General features: G+C 31.8%; 1 protein-coding gene across 2 annotated transcripts; it reads right to left on the bottom strand.

Annotated features, from left to right (window-relative positions):
• Positions 1 to 1,921: 1,921 nt before the first annotated feature.
• Positions 1,922 to 12,500, bottom strand: LOC145958107 (putative cyclic nucleotide-gated ion channel 20, chloroplastic). Of its 2 annotated transcripts, none has more exons than XM_083074581.1 (13): positions 12,374 to 12,500; positions 10,986 to 11,499; positions 10,112 to 10,303; positions 8,080 to 8,178; positions 7,646 to 7,783; positions 6,910 to 7,158; positions 6,392 to 6,649; positions 5,897 to 6,042; positions 5,656 to 5,733; positions 4,866 to 4,995; positions 4,284 to 4,530; positions 3,521 to 3,683; positions 1,922 to 2,164 (listed from the first exon to the last, which is right to left on the bottom strand). In XM_083074581.1, the coding sequence occupies exons 2-13, from the start codon at positions 11,487 to 11,489 to the stop codon at positions 2,059 to 2,061; spliced, it is 2,310 nt and encodes a 769-aa protein (XP_082930707.1). In that variant the 5' UTR covers positions 11,490 to 11,499; positions 12,374 to 12,500; the 3' UTR covers positions 1,922 to 2,058. The 2 variants fall into 2 exon arrangements, with proteins under 2 accessions (XP_082930707.1, XP_082930705.1); XM_083074579.1 differs by lacking the exon at positions 1,922 to 2,164 and adding an exon at positions 2,179 to 2,737.
• Positions 12,501 to 17,252: the final 4,752 nt, after the last annotated feature.

The following is a 17,252-nucleotide window of genomic DNA, read 5'->3' on the forward strand; positions in this document are numbered from 1 at the left end:
GTAAAACTTTAGTAAGATGAATTTTTATTAAATATTTGTGTAAAACAATTTACGCTTACGATGCGTATAAATTAAACATTTTCTATTTTTTCGTAGAAGTTGCTTCTTTGGTTCTCTTTGGGGAAAGTAAAGAAGACGACACGAACCTTAACCTGGTAATAAGTAACAAAACAAGTTAAGCAACGATTGTCATGTTGAGTAGGGTTTAAATAATAAAATTTAAATATAACTTTATCCTATTAAAATTTAATATGAAACAGTTCATTTCTTTTTTATTATATACTTTTTAGTGTATAGTAAGACTGTAAGAGTGTCTTTAAATAAATATTAACTCTTTTCATAATAAAAATATTTTCGAAATAAATACAAATTTTTCAAATTTTAATTAAAAATGTTGATTTTTTTATCTATCAGAATTTAAAAAATATATATTAATATTTAATTATTTATTAATTGTACCAAAATTTATTGTTTTTGTTTATCGTACAGTTCTCTGATGGCTTTCCCCATACACAAAAAAGAATAAAAGGTGCTGACAGTTGGCAAGAGGTTGACGACAAACCTATTTGGTCAAAAATAATGCCTACCAAATGAATTGATGTTTCTATAAAATGGAAAATGGAATACACCATAATTATAAAATTTCTTTTTAATTACTATATCAAAATTATAAGAGTGTGTGATAAGCATTTTTAGGTGGTTTCTAGTTTTTTTATTAGTTGAAAATCTTAATTGACTATGGGAACAATTTTTTTTCATATTTTTTGAAGCTTTGCTTCAAGTAGCATTTTAGGTTTTAGCTTTTCATATTCTTCCTTTTTATCTTTAAAATATTATTAAAGTACAGTTTTATTATTTCTTATACATTCCTAGCACGATGCTATTTAAATTGACCCCACCATGTCTTGCATAGCTTTTTTCTGTCTCGCAAGTAGCTTTTCTTTCACAATATTGTAAATATAAAATAAAAATAATAAGTAATTCAAATAATTTATTTTAAACTAATAAATTTTAATTATATAATATATTTTAAAAAAATATATCTAAATCCAATTATGTCCCCAAAAACATAGAATCGACAGCGTCACACTCCAATATCATTCTTTTTTGTTTTGCTTAGAATAAGAAATTAAACATGTTTTTGGTGTGCAAATTTTGAAACAAATTTTTTAATGTAACTGTGCAAAGGGTTATTTATATATAATTTTATTGTCTATTTCTTCTAATCAAAACTAATTAACAAATTTGACTATTAGACATAAATAATCGTTGATACCTTTGTACAAGTGATTTTTGAATTGATCGAATCACGTTAGCAACCAATGAAGAGTTAAAAATTAAATAAAGATAAGAAAGTGAAGTTTGGTTACATCAATTATACTTTCTCCTCCATCAGCAGATTTTATGAGTTAATTTTTTATTTTTTTTTTGTTGTTGTATGTAAGGTAGGATTCGAACCCCTAACCTTGCTTAAGCGTGGATCAACCTCTACTACTGAACCACACGCTTGGAGTTGTTTTTTTTTTTTTTTTATGTTTATAACCAATATAATGCATCAGATTATATATTATTTGGAAAATATGTAACTTGAGACCAACCTGGTTTGACATCAGAGTAGCAAAAAACCAAAACAATAATTGGGCCTAGCCCAGTAGATGTCAAGTTAGGGAATGAGTAAGGTTCAGCCCTGGTACCCAAAAAAAATGAATAAGAAAACTAATAAAAGCAAGATAAAACAAGTGGCACGTGAGTTTATATCTATATTTCACCTTTTTTTTTTAATCCATTCATATAACTATTTTTCTTTTACTTCTTTCTTCCTCATTTCATTTTCTACCCAAACATAATGCTAAGTTCTAAATATGTAGATTTTAGAAGAGCATGATTAAGTTATATTATTGGAAAGAAAATAAGTAATCTATTTTTACAATTAACTTACAACATAAGCTAGTGATCAATTTACAATATTTTGCAGCAAACTAACCTAGCTATGCATATAGGTTATTGATGGTGTCTAATATATATTAGATATTACAGTGAAATTTAAATCTATGATGTTTAATTTGAATTTGAGGTGTTGGAACGACTAAGACATTTCATTCTGTATCTCCATGCAACCTGGATGCTCGTTGCTGCAAAGCATCTCCAATAAGGTGATTCATACCTAAGATAAGATAAGATAATGGAGAAATTAACCAAAATGCTATGTTAGTTATAACATATGATTTTGCCTAGCAAAATGGATTAAGAGAACTCACACTTCACATATCAGGAGATTATCCAAATCCGGTGAAGTACACAATCATGGTCTATTTTGATAATTATTATTTTTTACGATATAGGATGTTAGTATTATTATGATTGAGTATAACTTGCTTTTTTATTTCATTTGAATAAAGTCAACTTTTTTAGTTTTATCACTTTTCACTTTTTTTCTATCATATGAACCATGAATTCTAACAATAATTAAATGCATATTTAGGGAAACATGTAATTTCCATTATTTACATTATTTTAAGGACCAATATTTGAATGTTTACTCAGCCTATAGGTCATAAAACTAATAGCATTAATAATATAAATAAATCATAATCCAAAACTTCAGGGAGTTCCTGGTCAATCAGTTCACAGTATGGAAACAAAACCAAGATGAGAAAAGGAAAATGACTTGGTTGGAAAAAAAAATAAAATAAAAATAAAGGTGCCAAATAACATACTGCAGCTTTGTCCACAGTTCCTGGTCCATGCAATAAAGGCATAATTTAAAATAAAATAAAAGGGGTCAAAGATGAAAACAAAAGTCAGCAGATAAGAACTTGAAAAACGATGCGAAGTTGGAATGAAATGAGAAAGGGACACACGTTGCATCCACATGTTGGGTGAAGTTTGACCTTGTCTTAATATGAGAAATGTTTGACATTAACACTTTTGACATTTTTTGATATATTTTGATTATTAAAAAAATTAAGTGAACTTTTTTAAATAATAAATAAACAAATTATTTTGTAAGAGTCACGCAAAGTTTACTAAATAATGATACTAAAAGTATGTAAAAAGTGTACTTATATCCTCCCACTTTATTATATTGTCTATTTGTGTGTAGCATCATAACAAGTAGTAAACACTTTATTCACGAAAAAGAAAATAGTAAGCACTTAAACTTTTGACCATGGCCATGGAAAAGGGGACCAAGAGTTTGAATATGTTGGGATTTTTTGTGAAATCAATATTCAACATAAAATCTTCTCACACATTGTGTGCTACGTACATACTCTCTCACCTTATGCACTCTATTCTCTTTAATTGGCTAACCTCATTCTCATGTTTGCAACACGTTCAAAATAGAAATGTTTTTATTTTTCTTAACTAGAGTGATATAGAATTAGTATCACTCTTATTAGAATATATTTACTCAACTCTATGTAATGATTCTGTGTAGGTATGAAATTTTCCCTATACAACTATGCATTGTCAATATTAAAAAGTTAGTTAATAACAAAATATAGGAGAAGAGGATAACCTTATGGCTCCTTGAACACGAGTACTCCTAAAGAATCTGGCAAAAAGGCTTGTAACTTCTTCAAGGTCTGCTGCTCTAAGGGAAAATGCCTCCACATTTGTTAAGCAACATACTGTCCTGTTGCCAACCAATTTTTGCCTTGGAATCCTTGCTTTCCCACAACCTACAACAAGGGTGGGAAACTAACTTCATGTTCTTGCCTTCTACCTTAAACTATGAAATATACACCTATTCTAGAAAGCATCTTACTAACGAGTTCAACATTAAACATACATTATTAAATACTTGGCTTATTTGCACCTTTAGTCGCCTATCATCTTCATTTCGCGAATTTGGTCTCCTCATTTTTTTTCATGAATTTAGTTACTCTACTATTTTAATTGTGTAATTTTGGTCCTTTTGTTGACTGGACATTCGATATTTAATAGAAATATTCACAAGGCACTATGTTGTACTGCCAAGTTAGCACATTCATGCTAATGTGACACACTACTGTCATTTCATGTCAACATTTCTCTTAAATATTGGATATCAAGTAAATGGATCAAAATTGTATGATTAAAATAATGACAGATCAAATTCAAATAAAAAAATTGGGACAACTAAATTGGTATGATGACGATGACAAAGGGACCAAAATTACAATTAAGTCTAAATACCTCAAAAGGTCTTGGTAACCAAGAAAGCACTGGTTAAAGATCTTACATGGAGCAAGCTTTTATTGAAAACTACATGTAAGTTACACGGGAGAAATGAAATGTACCTTCGCTTGCTAAAGGATGCTCGAGACACCATGTCAGAAGTTCTTCACCACAAACACTCCCTTCATAAAGAGGAGCACTGATTCCATCTTCGCCAATGCTCTCCAATTTTCCACGCACTATAAAAACCATCTTCTCTACCAGACCACCATCATACAAAATTTTGCTTCCTTTGATGTATGTTTTTTGTCTTAGCCTCTCACATATGGCATCCAAGATTGGCTCATCCAACAAGGCAAAAATTCTTACCTGTAGCATAAAAAAGACAAAACAATGCAACATAAATATGGAAGTTTGCAGAACTGGAAATTTGCAAATGTTCCGACAATAGCCCAATATTAGGTAATGACCTGAAAAGTCTAATAACATTCACTAAAATAAGATCGGTTACTATATTAGAATATGACTTTAGACTAACTCAATCATACAAAACTGATTTGTAAGATGAGAATTACTATCTATTTATATATATTATTTTAGTCTTATCATTAGTCGATGTGAAATCTCCAACATCATTGGTTCAACTACATTAGCTTTTCCTTTAAATTGTGTATTAGTTTAGTCATACATACTATTGTACTCACTTTCTTGATAAATGTAAAGAGATGGCGTCTAATGTCCCTTTGGAGGTCTTCTGGCAAATTCTCTAGGAGCATTTCTTCATTCACCCCCCTTGTTGCGGCCCAGTTATAACGTTCAGCCTGTCTCACTCTCCTACATCACAAGTTCACAACCCAATCATATAAGTGGACTAGAATCTCTCTATCACTTTATATCATCCACGCATTCATATATATGATTCCAATGCCTATGTTAAAATGACAGATTGTATACTTGTTTTAAAGCATTTGCTCCAACAAACATGCAATAGTAATAGCATCTTATTATATAGCAATAATTAGTAGCTTCTCACATGTTTTCTTTGATCACATTCCACATTTATGGAGCTAGGATATTAATTAATTAGGTTGCAAATAATTTATCATGTGAGTTGATTGAAGTATACTGGCATTGATCCCACCTAATGGTATTAGCTGCAGTTCTGTCCTACACACTAGTACTAACGGTGCTATGTTGTAGCCTTCTTTTCAGTTGTAAATAACTCTAGAGTCAAACATAACATATAAATAGAGGCTCAAGAAATTTCAAATTATCTGATAACAAAGAAAATACAAAATATCATTGGTTTCAATAAAACAGAAAGTAAGAAAATAAATTTAAACAAGAAATTGCTTAAGTAGGTAATATATACATTGCCAAGAAATAGTGTTTTGGAAGGGAGTAGAGTTCACAAGTGGGGAATTTAATCAATTTAACTATAAAAAAAAACTATAATAACTATTCAATTCTGACAAAAATGAGAAAAACGGGTACCTTCTAAGATCTGCTGCTAAGCGTCTATGGCTCATCCATTCCTCAACATCCCGTCGTCTAAGTGACATTTCTAGCCTCCTTTAAAGAGAAAGTAAGAAAATGAAATGTTATTAACAATGGAATATATAACAACAAAAGAAAAATTTATCAACCATAAATAGCCACAAACATTATATTCTGTTCTTAGACTTCTAGTTATGACCTCATGAGGTATTGCACCATATGAAGCAAGGAATTCTACCTGCGTCCAAGAGCCTGAAGAAAGTTCTGTATGTTTCCAATGAGAAGAGCAAACAGCAACAGTCCCGATCCTATAATGGCCATTGTAAAAAGAACTTCACAAACATCATAACTAGGGATTAAATTGCCAGCCAGTGTACTAATTTGCTGCCAAAAAGAAAAAAAGCATACCATTAGTAGGATTTCATTTATTTGAAAAAAAAAAACTATTGAATTAAAGCCATGTCATTTATATACAACTCTGAAGTATCTTGTTCCTAAGATAATTAAATGTGGTTTTTCCAGATTAATGAATAATCATTTTGGAATTTTAGGCTCTAAAAGACTGAAGTGTGCATGTTATTTCGCCTCATTCGTTGACTCAATTTTCACTACTAGACAAGCTTTATGACACCTAAGTTCTACTAAAAGTACACCTCAAAAATACACTTGTAGCATATTGAGCTTGAAAATAATAAATACAGTTACTATTGGAAAAAAGAAGTGAATGGTATACCTGGAATCCCCAAAATGATGAATATACATATCTATTGATCACATTATGATTTGCAGTAAGGTTGACAGCTTTAAGATAGATACCGTACTCAAAACCATCTTCAGTAAAACAAGCACTTGCAACAGAACTGTTCTTCCATTTAAGCCAATTTGTTTTATTTTGATAATCTGCTGTTTGTCCATGCCCACAATCAATGAATTTTGTACATTCACTGATATTTGTTATCTTGCAGGCTCGTCGTAGACACATATTAACCCTCTAGGACAAAAAATAGGGTGAATTACAAAATTAATAATAAATAAGAACCTTTATTTGATGCAACCACCTAAAATGAAATCTCCTAACTTTAATTGAATCAGAAAATGTTTCTCATAAAATCATAGGGACTCATTTCCTTTTCAATTTAAACTGAATTTCAAAGGTATGTCAATTTAAAATCAGATAGGAGAAAAAATGGAAGGAAAATGGTTGTCACTATAAAGAAAATACAATTATATAAAGGAATGACCTTAACCTACCTGCAAACCAAAGAGGTACCACCAGGACCCAACAAAGTGGCCAGATAGCATAAAGGTAAAAAGATTTATAAAGAAACTTGCCCATGGAGACTCAAATATGAATCCACTTGGAGAAATTAGCATAGGAAGAAACCTACACAGTCTGGGAATATACTGAACAAGGATCACATTACGCAAAAGATTCTTTGAATAGTTTGCTCCTGTTGACCCCGTTTCCAAGTGCTTTGGTAGGACAAACACTATGAATATCTGCAAATATTTCACAGAATTATTATACCATGACCAGGAGTTTGACATTTATATAATTATACACCCAAAATTGCTTCTATTTTCATAACAAATGCCATATCCTTTTCTTCGATTGATACCATCTATTTATTTTCAGGCACATGTTCATGAACACAATATTATTCCTCATGCATATAATTATATCACATTTTCATCCACCCTAATACATTAAATTTACAAATCAAAGCTATCAATCTCCTTCATATGGCTCACTTTACTGGTAAGGATCTTCATGTTTTCCTTACATGTCAGATATATATATATAAAGACAACTGAAAATTTAATGACAAAAATACACATTGCGTGTTAAATTTAGAAACCAGACAATTTCCATTACTTTGTATTATGGAATGTATACTTCAATACTTGTACACCAAAAAAAATCATATTAGATGTGTGACATGCTGTAGTTATAACAAGCAAGAAATAGAGATGAAGGGAGATTTACCTGAGGAAGTGGAAGTACAACAAATAAGTCAATAATAAAAGATGTCCGAAAGTAGTGAAAAGCTATTTTCTTAGGATGGTCAACTAACTCCCCGGCACCAACCACCCTAGACTCAGGAGCCACATAAGCCAACCTAAACTGCAGAGAATCAACTTTGAAGAATTAATTGTGTTCTGTTGCATCAGAGAAGAGTACCAACCTAGACTTGTGAACAAATAAAACTAGATTTAAGATTCAAGACCATCACTCTTCTCTACTTGGTACCGACATAATAGGCACACTACAGTCTCATCATCCACAGTTATCCGCAAATCATAATTGTGACTGTTACACAAAGCTAGTTCAAGAGGTGAGAGTTATCTCCCACTTATACACATTACTTTGGTCATATCACTAGACACGTGAACAAATAAAATCATATTTGGTGCTATTACCTGAAGAACAATGTTTAGAAAGTGTATGAAATCATTTATGCTTCTAAGTACAACAAGCATTTTTGTCATAGTCCAGTTTATAACAATACATTTATTTTCCTGCATACGAGAAACCAGAAAAATTAGAGTACGTTAGCAAATATACTGCACAGAGAATTGAACATAAGTTAATCAATTAAACGCCAAATTCTAAGGTAACTTGACAAGATGGAGTGCTACATGACTATATTAAGGTATAAGGATCTCTATGTCATTTATATAAGTAGTGATCAAAGCTTATATAAATAATAGGCTAAAAACCTATTTTGGTCTCTTATAATAATTGTTTGTTTCAATTTAGTCTCATTTTTATTTTTGGTCTCAATTTAGTCCCTAATAAATTAATTGGTTGCAATGTCGGACTTCCGTCTAAACTATTTAGACGGAGTTAACTGTTGGCCACGTTCTGAATCCGGAACGGGCCGTTCTGGTTTCAGAACGGGCTGTTCTGGTTCCAGAATACAGTTGATGATTATATCCAGAAATTTTAGACCGTGAGAACAATACTTATTCATATATTTGTAACATTAAAAATTTTATATATAATTTTTAAAAGTATAAATATATATTATAGTTATTTTTCAAAAAAAAATTATATCTATAATTATGATTAAGGATGAAAATAAACTAGGTCAGATTATGTTATATTATAATTTAACAGATTTAAACCTAATTTTTGTTAAAAAATACATGTTATAAATATTATATATTTATCTATCATAGACATTTTTTAAATTAACACACCAAGAGTGAAACCAGAACGGGCCGTTCCGGTTTTAGAACGTGTCGTTCTGGTTCCAGAATGCAACACATACAGTTGATAATTATATCCAGAAATTTTAGATCGTGAGGACAATATTTATTAATATATTTGTAATATTAAAAATTTTATATATAATTTTTAAAAGTATAAACATATATTATAGTTATTTTTTAAAAGTTTTTATATCTACAATTATGATTAAGGATGAAAATAAACTAGGTCAGATTATGTTATATTATAATTTAACATATTTAAACCTAATTTTTGTTAAAATTACATGTTATAAATATTATATATTTATCTGTCATAGACAATTTTTAAAATGTTTGATTACATAACAATCTTAAAAACCTACTTAATATTAATTTAACACTAATAAAAACATATAAATAAATATGTTAAATCTTATAAAAATTAAGTTTAATTTATTTATCATATAAAGATGTTTTTAATATGTGATATAAATTTTTACAATTTTAATTTTTTTTATCAACATAAACAATAAATAGAAAGTACAAAAGTTTGACAAATATAAGATAAATGAATAATTCCTTGAAATTTAAATTTTATACATACGATAATTTAAATATATATATATATATATATTAGAATATAATTTTTATTTTTTAAAATATATTATTTTTTAGATAAAAAATTCTGTATGTGTAAATGGTTTGTTTTCGATTTTTGAACCATACTGGTGCACTATGTAGGTTGGCGTTCTGGAACGGTCCGTTCTGAATCCAGAACGGCCCATTTTGGAAGCCAGAACGGTCTGTTCTGATGCACGCATTGGTGTTAAATAATGCATCTAGAACGGGTCGTTCCAGATGCAAAATTTACACACCATGAGTGCAACCGGAACGGCCCCTTCCGGTTTCAGAACGGGTCGTTCTGGTTCTAGATGCATGACAAAATTTGACATCCACGTGGCATCTACGTAACTTTCACGTGGCATTTACGTAGCTTCCACATGGCATCCACGTGGCTAACAGTTAACTCCGTTTAAATAATTTGGACGGAAGTCCGACATTGCAACTAATTAATTTATTAGAGACTAAATTAAGACAAAAATAAAAGTGGGACTAAATTAAAACAAATAATTATTATAAGAAAGCAAAATAGGTTTTTAGCCTAAATAATAATAATAAAACAAAAATTAGTAACTAACTAGAATACTAGATACAACATGCGACATTTTGAATCAAAATAAAGGGGGGAAAACCATACCTTTTGCACAGAGAGCAAGAAGAAAAATAATGGATCCACAAAAATTGCCCCCAAGCAACAAATTGCAAAAAATTTATTCCATTGTTGTACAAGTTTATTATGAGGATTCATAACCCTGGGAACAAGTGGAATCAAGAAAGCAAAAAGTCTTCTTGCGCAATCCCTGGCATCCCCATAAAGGGTATTGCGAAGCTGAAAATATTCAAAGTTGAAATTTGTTGAGTAACAGGAGCTAATATTGTGAAAGTGATTCATCGGATAAAACATCTACAAATGGAAAAATAGATATAAAAAATTGAAAGATTATTCCTATATAACAATATATATATATATAACAATATATATATATATATATATATATACCGTGTAACAATTTCCAATCTCATTTTTGAAGAAAGATATTATAGCCATCAATGGCATTATCATGTCTCACTATTGGTATCATATGTATATTTCTCATAGCACAAGAAGACTGTTAAACTGTATATTTCTCACTTAATTGTTTGATACTGACAAAATATTTTATGAAAATATATAACAAAAAGAAAAGACTATAAACATTGAAGTAATAACAAGTACAACATATATATATATATACCATAAATTATGTATAAACATAGAAAACATTGGATGATTGAGAAACTGTAGTGTAGTTCAAATAATGAATGACCTAAGCATCATTACAAAATCATCATATCAAATCATAAGTGGGTCTTATAATTAAATTCTATAGCAGAAACATACACATGTAGTATAAAATTCTTGAGCGTGATACATGCAAAAATTTAAGAACCTTGATGCAAAAAGTGTAATCTAAGGCAACTTCCACATAAGAAAAAATAAAAAGGATAATTTATTTTAGGAAGAAAGATACCTTGGGATTGAATATACCAGAAGTTTTTGAATAACTTTGTTGAGTAGCCTTGAAGTAAGTTGGGCAAGTTGTACAATATGGATCATTACACATTCCCAGTGGACCAGACCTAACTAAATGTTCATTCTTGCCAGCATAGTTGTTCTGCAAATCATTTTCACCCATGCCACAGCATGAAGAAATATTTTCTGTAGTACTTTCTGCTGTTTGGTACTCTGGTGCTACTCTATTCTGCTGGAAAAGGTTTCCAGATCTATGAGTAACATACAATGGACCACTCATCTGATTATATGGTGTTTTTTTCTGTCTTAGGGGACCAGTGTATCCCACAAGATTAGTTATAGTCTCTCTTTCATGTGGCTCCGTGAGTATTGCGGGAATAGAGATTGATACACTTCGTGTCCTAGGTACATGTCCCGGGAATTTATAATCAACAGGTTCATTTGATAGTTTGGTATGAATAACTGACAAACTTAGCGCCTTATCTTTCTCAAAATCCGCCATATTGACAACTCTGCATAATAACAAAACATTCAATACCTACATTTCTATGTCAAAATAGTAATATCAAAGTCAAAACTAATTCAATCTTTACACAAAACAGCGAATAAGTAAAAGGAAACAAAACATAAAAAGAGGCATGAAAAGCATCCAGAGACCAAATATAAGTGAACAGGTTAAATGAAACTTAAAAGTACTATAAGGTTAAATGGATTAAAACTTAAAATCCATCCATTATAGACTCAAATGACTGAAACTGTTGTTGGAAGAATTCAAATTTTCAGGTTCATTACATAATGGTGGAACAAAAATGATCAAGAAAACATCCAAAGATTTTATTGGTGAGTTCATCCTTCTTCAGTTGAGGTTAGTTTTCTTCTAATTAATTTTGGGAACTCCCTCATCCCTACTCTTGTACTATCTATTTTCCTCCTCTTCACAAAATCTCATCACTCCATCAAGAAAAGAAAAGGAAAAATAAAACAAACCCAACAGCTTTTGTTGCAGCATGGGTAGGTTTCCAAATTATACGGATTCAAGAGGTCCTCTATCTCATTACTTCCTAAGAAATGAAAAGTACAGACTATAACTATAGTGAAGCAGAACCCACCAAATGCTTATCCCCTCCACAAACCAAGCTTTTTGAACAAAGTCTGCATATCTTAAAGTGAGTTGCTTTTCAAGGAACGAGACTGTTCATTCAGCATTATAAATGGTGACATCATCAACAAACAAAGAAATATTGATAAATGACACTATCCCGTGAAGAATCCATGCATGATGTAGTAAGAGTTACTAAAGCATGCAAAAGGGTATGAAGAAGTAAGTGCATAAAAAGATGAGTTCCACTTCCAAGTTAAGAAAAACAAGGAAACCAAGGGTAAGACCTGTTCGAAGGTGGCAAAATACTCAAAACAGAAAACCATTAACTGTTAACAGTGTCACAATGAAACCATTTGAAAGCAAAGCGCTGCATAAAAGGAGACAAGACACTCACTGATAATATAGGCAAGGATTGAAAAGGGCGCATTAATGAGAAAAAGAGGAAAATATGAATGTCGTGACTGAGTCTGAGTCTTTGAGGCAACTTTGAAGAAAGAGCAGTGTGAACTAACGTAGCAGAAAGAAGAAAGTTAACTGAGCTGTCACAGAGCATTGTGTTCGTGTGTCTTTCCCTGACACTTTCCTGTTTGCCCCTCTAAACAAGTTCGCACTTTGCCTACGGCAAAAAATTCAATACTTTTAGTTTTATTTGCATAGTTGACTAATTGGCTTAATTTTAGTTATGTTGATGAAAATAATAATTTTAAAATGAGTTTAATTATCATTGAAAACTTTAGTAATAGAATAGAAGAATATATTTATAGATTTGAGAACCTACCAAAGATTTCACGTCAGGTCTATGAACTCTGTTGTTTTACTTTTGTGTCAAAGACTAAAATTTAAATAATTAAGGCTTTTGATTTGTTTTTTTTTAATATTTAGAAGGTATAATACATTTATATCGAGTTGGCTCTAAATTCTAATTATTAATTAAAAACACAAATTTTAAATAATTTGCACCAACAACTTTTGACTGTTGATTATGAAACATTATCACTACCCAAAATTTTAACGACGAAGGTTTTGACTTTCATGTTTACATTTGAGAAAAATAATGATCATAAGTCAAAGGGTGGCTCCCGCACAAGAAACCATCCCTTAATTTCCTTGAACATTATAAATTATCACGTGATTCATGAATCGAGTAGTTTACCATTTCCTTTCGTTATGACGTTCAAGTCAAATCCTCGTGAAATTGCTATATAAGTTACATAAGTTACGTACAATTAAGTGAGTTTTCATGCGAAGAAAATTCTTACTTTATGAGTAATATCTTAATCAGTTCTAATTTTGGCAGAAAATATTTAATTTGATCAAATACAGGAATGGGGATGAATATATATTTATTTGTCTCATATCTATATTTGTAATTGTTTTAAATTTATGAAAAATTAATTTTAAAAAAATTACTTGACATTTATATAATTTTTATTTTATTTCAAATTTATGTTAAATAAAATCTGATTAATATAATTTTATAATTATTACTCTATGTTAAAATTGTTATTTATTTTAATTTCTTTAAAAATATTTAATTAATTTTTAGACAAGTACAGGACGAGTATGAATATATTCGATATCTAATGAAGACAGAAATAGGGACACAAATCTCATACTTATCCAAAGTCATAAGATGAGTATAGAATGTAGGAAAAGGAACGAGAACAAGATAGTGAAACTCGTACTTGTTCTGCTTTGTTGTCACCTTTAATTTTATATATAAAAAAAAAAGTGAGTTTGGATTAATTAAATTTATTTCAAAATTAAATAAAGTATTGATTTAAAAAAAGAATTAAACACGTAAGTATTAAAAAAACTTCGATTAAACATACATTAACACTTTAAAGTATGAGAAACAATATTCTTTAAAGTATTTGTAAAACTTATCAAATATAAAATTATTACTTAGTTAAAAAAAATTAATTCGAATGCTAAAGGTCAAAAGTAATGCATTGCCTATGTATTTTTAAGCAAATATTTTAAAATATTCTAAATATCGGTTTATTCATTCAATATTTTAAAAGACTATATAAATAAATATATGGAGACATTTTGAGAAGGTGAGAAATTACTAGTAAAATGTAGTTTATTTTTTATCTTATTTAAAAGAAACATTTAAGTAATTAGGTTCTTGGTCTTTTATATGAAAATAGTTTACCTTAATCTAATATAATACATTATAATTTGATACAAAATTTGTTTACTAGTTCCATATCCTGCGTTATCTTAATAATTAATAATTTTTCTCTATTTTTTTATTTTTGGAAACAAGGGTTAAAAAGTCTAAGAGAAAATTAATAACCACAAGGAAACAAAGTAAGCTTACATCTGCCAAAACAACATTTCAAACAAAAGAAAATACAACATCAAATATTTTGAATTGACCATTTAAGGATAATTAACCAAAATTAGCTAGTATATATGCAACTTGATTTGTTTTCCTCAAAACATGCATACAATAAAACTTGCCTCCTTTGTTTACCATCTCATTGATATTTTGCATAATGGTGAAACAAGAATGATATGAAGGAGACCCTTTAACAAATAAATTGCAACATGAGAATCAGTTTCAACTACAAATTGTCAATATGGTCTCAATTTGAAGTTGTAGATATACCAATCAATATAGTCCAAAGTTCACTATGAATAAGAAACCAATATTTGAAGCAAAACAAAAGAGAACTTGACCACAATGATCCTAAATACCCTCTCACCGCAACTCTCTTCACTATTAAACTTGAAGAATCCAAGTTGAGGATGAATCCACCTTATATTTGTGTTTATCATTTCCCTATGCACTAAGTAATCAAGCAATGTATTGCTCACAATACGATCAAATCAATAGTTGCAACTTGACTTTGGACATGAAAAGCAATTTCCTTCAGCTGAATATTGCCTTTAAAAATACATTAAGCAACTCCATTGATATCAACAATTTAGCCAAGCTCTTTTATCTGCACAAAGAAAGTTGCATGCAGGTTAGCAGGCAGCAACATATACCACATTGCTTGAGCCACACCACAATAACGGAATGCATGATCAATATTTTCAGTTTCAACCCCAAAAATATGGCACGACTTATCCATTGTCAAATGTCTTCCAACCCTAAGTTCATGCAAGAGTAGATCGTCCACAACAATTTTGTTAGAAATTAATATTATAATTTAATATATATATATATATATATATATATATATATATATATATATTTGTTTAAGCTTTGTTTTTATTTTAATCAATTTTTTTATTCTGTCCAGGTTCATTGCATTTGACCTAGAATTTTTTTTCGCTTTTGGTTTTAGCAACTGATGTGTAAATGTGCTTATTGATTTCAAATTCTATCCATTATAGTGATTTAGTAAATATTACGACAATAACTTTACGACTCATAATTTTTTTTAACATTATTAAATTTTGGTTGCTACAAGTTAGTAATATTTGCTTTGTGGGACTGCATTCTTTTTATTTGTGTTTCGTCCAGAATAACATGGTGTGTGTTCTTACCGGAAATCTGCCGTAGAGCTGATCTGTTAGGTAAGATCGGTGAACCTCCTTCACTAGTACGTTTGTGTTTCAAGATGGGGGTGGTACCTGCAAAAGAGACTCCGATACTAAAGTTAGGGTTTGTATGAGTATGAATCTCGTATATGTAATGCATGTACCTTCGTGTGATTTAGGGTTGCTTTGGGCCTTGGGCCTGAGATAAGATATGATAAGATTAGATAGTGGATCTCGTTCGAAGCGAGATCTCTCGAGATCAGTTATGATCTGCTTAAATGCCGAGCTAACGTCGCGTAGCGCGTGCCCGACCTCATCTTGTGCTGTGATGCCGAGCTCGGAGCTCGGCTTCACGGTACGGACAGTACACTAGCCCCCCGAGCTCCGAAGACCGTAGGTCGAGGAGTTAAGACCAAGCTCGCTGGGGGAAAGTGACCTTTTGCGTATGTCTGCCTGTTGAGATGCCATGTGTCGTAACTGTTCATTTTTCGAAAACGTGCAAGTGGCGCGTTAAGGGAAATGACGGTTATGCAATGATGGTCTTGCAATTAATGTGTTGTCAGCGTGCCCTTAGGTTGACACGTGGCATGGCCGTTTTGAAATTTGGGGAAAAATTCCTTTTCTCTTTCTCTCCCGCGTCTCTCCTCATTCACTCTGCTTTCTTCCACTCTTTGGCTTCTTGAGTACGATAGTCCTCTTTGCCTTCTCGTTCCTTGCCTTCTCGTTTCCGTTCGCTTTCCGTCTCCATTTCCGGTAACCCCGTCACTACTAGGGTTATTTTCTGAGGAGGAGTACCAGGTACTTCCTTTCTACAGTTCTCTTTTTTCTTTTCCCCAGATCTTCTCTTTCTTTAATGACTGGTGGGAGTGGTGTCGGCTCTTCTGCGCCTGCTAGGGGCAAGGCGCGCGGTAAGGCGGTGGCTACCGGGAGAGCCGCCGTCGAGAAGAGGGATCCGCCGCCGCCCCGGGGACCGGAGCCAGGCATCCCTGGCTACGATTGGGTCAAGCGTGAGATGGAGGGGGTCCAGAGCATTTTTTGGTCCTTTCTTGAGGTTAACGGGATCCCACGGTCGTGCAGGGTTTGTGACCCTTCTATTTCCCGGATGATCCGGCTTGAACCTTGTCAGGCCGGTGAGGGTGTGTACATGGGGAAGTCTACCGACCCTCCCCATTTCTATATGTATCATTTTTTTTTAGAGATTTAGGTGTCTGTCTTCCCTTCACTCAGTTTGAGTGTGATTTTTTGAACTTCGTCAACTCGGCTCCTTGCCAGTTGCACCCCAATAGTTGGGGTTTTTTGAGGGCTTTTCAAGTCCTGTGTACAGTTTTGGGGATAAAGGTGTCTCTTCCCGTCTTCCTTCATTTTTATCAGTTGAAGGTAGGCGTTCCGCCATACGGCATATTATCTCTGAGTGGGAGTAAGGATGGGGGTTTGTTTACTCTCTACTCCCAGTCGTACAAAAATTTCAAACAAGAGTTTTTTCGAGTCGCTCTTGTGAACGTTGACCCCTTGGAAGATGGGGCGTTTTATTTCGGGGGGTTGCCGAGATTTCCCTTCTATTGGTGCCCCCGACCTTCTAGGTTTCATGGGGTGGGCCAAGTGAAGCTGACGGCTTCGGAGGCGACTGCCATCGAGAACCTCGCCGCGCTTCCTCGTCTGTTGGAT

The sequence above is a fragment of the Cajanus cajan genome, chromosome 1, assembly GCF_000230855.2.
Source record: "Cajanus cajan strain Asha chromosome 1, NIPB_CcT2T_4, whole genome shotgun sequence".
Taxonomy (NCBI): Eukaryota; Viridiplantae; Streptophyta; class Magnoliopsida; order Fabales; family Fabaceae; genus Cajanus; species Cajanus cajan.

What these genes read in the sequence shown, in the direction of transcription:
- LOC145958107 (XM_083074579.1), bottom strand. Translation starts at nt 11,489, where the DNA reads ATGGCGGATTTTGAGAAAGATAAGGCGCTAAGTTTGTCAGTTATTCAT. An exon ending in CATCATTTTGGGGATTCCAG is followed by an intron (nt 6,043 to 6,391) that starts GTATACCATTCA and finishes TCTTTTTGGCAG; the next exon opens with CAAATTAGTACACTGGCTGG. An exon ending in CTTCAGGCTCTTGGACGCAG is followed by an intron (nt 5,734 to 5,896) that starts GTAGAATTCCTT and finishes TTCTCTTTAAAG; the next exon opens with GAGGCTAGAAATGTCACTTA.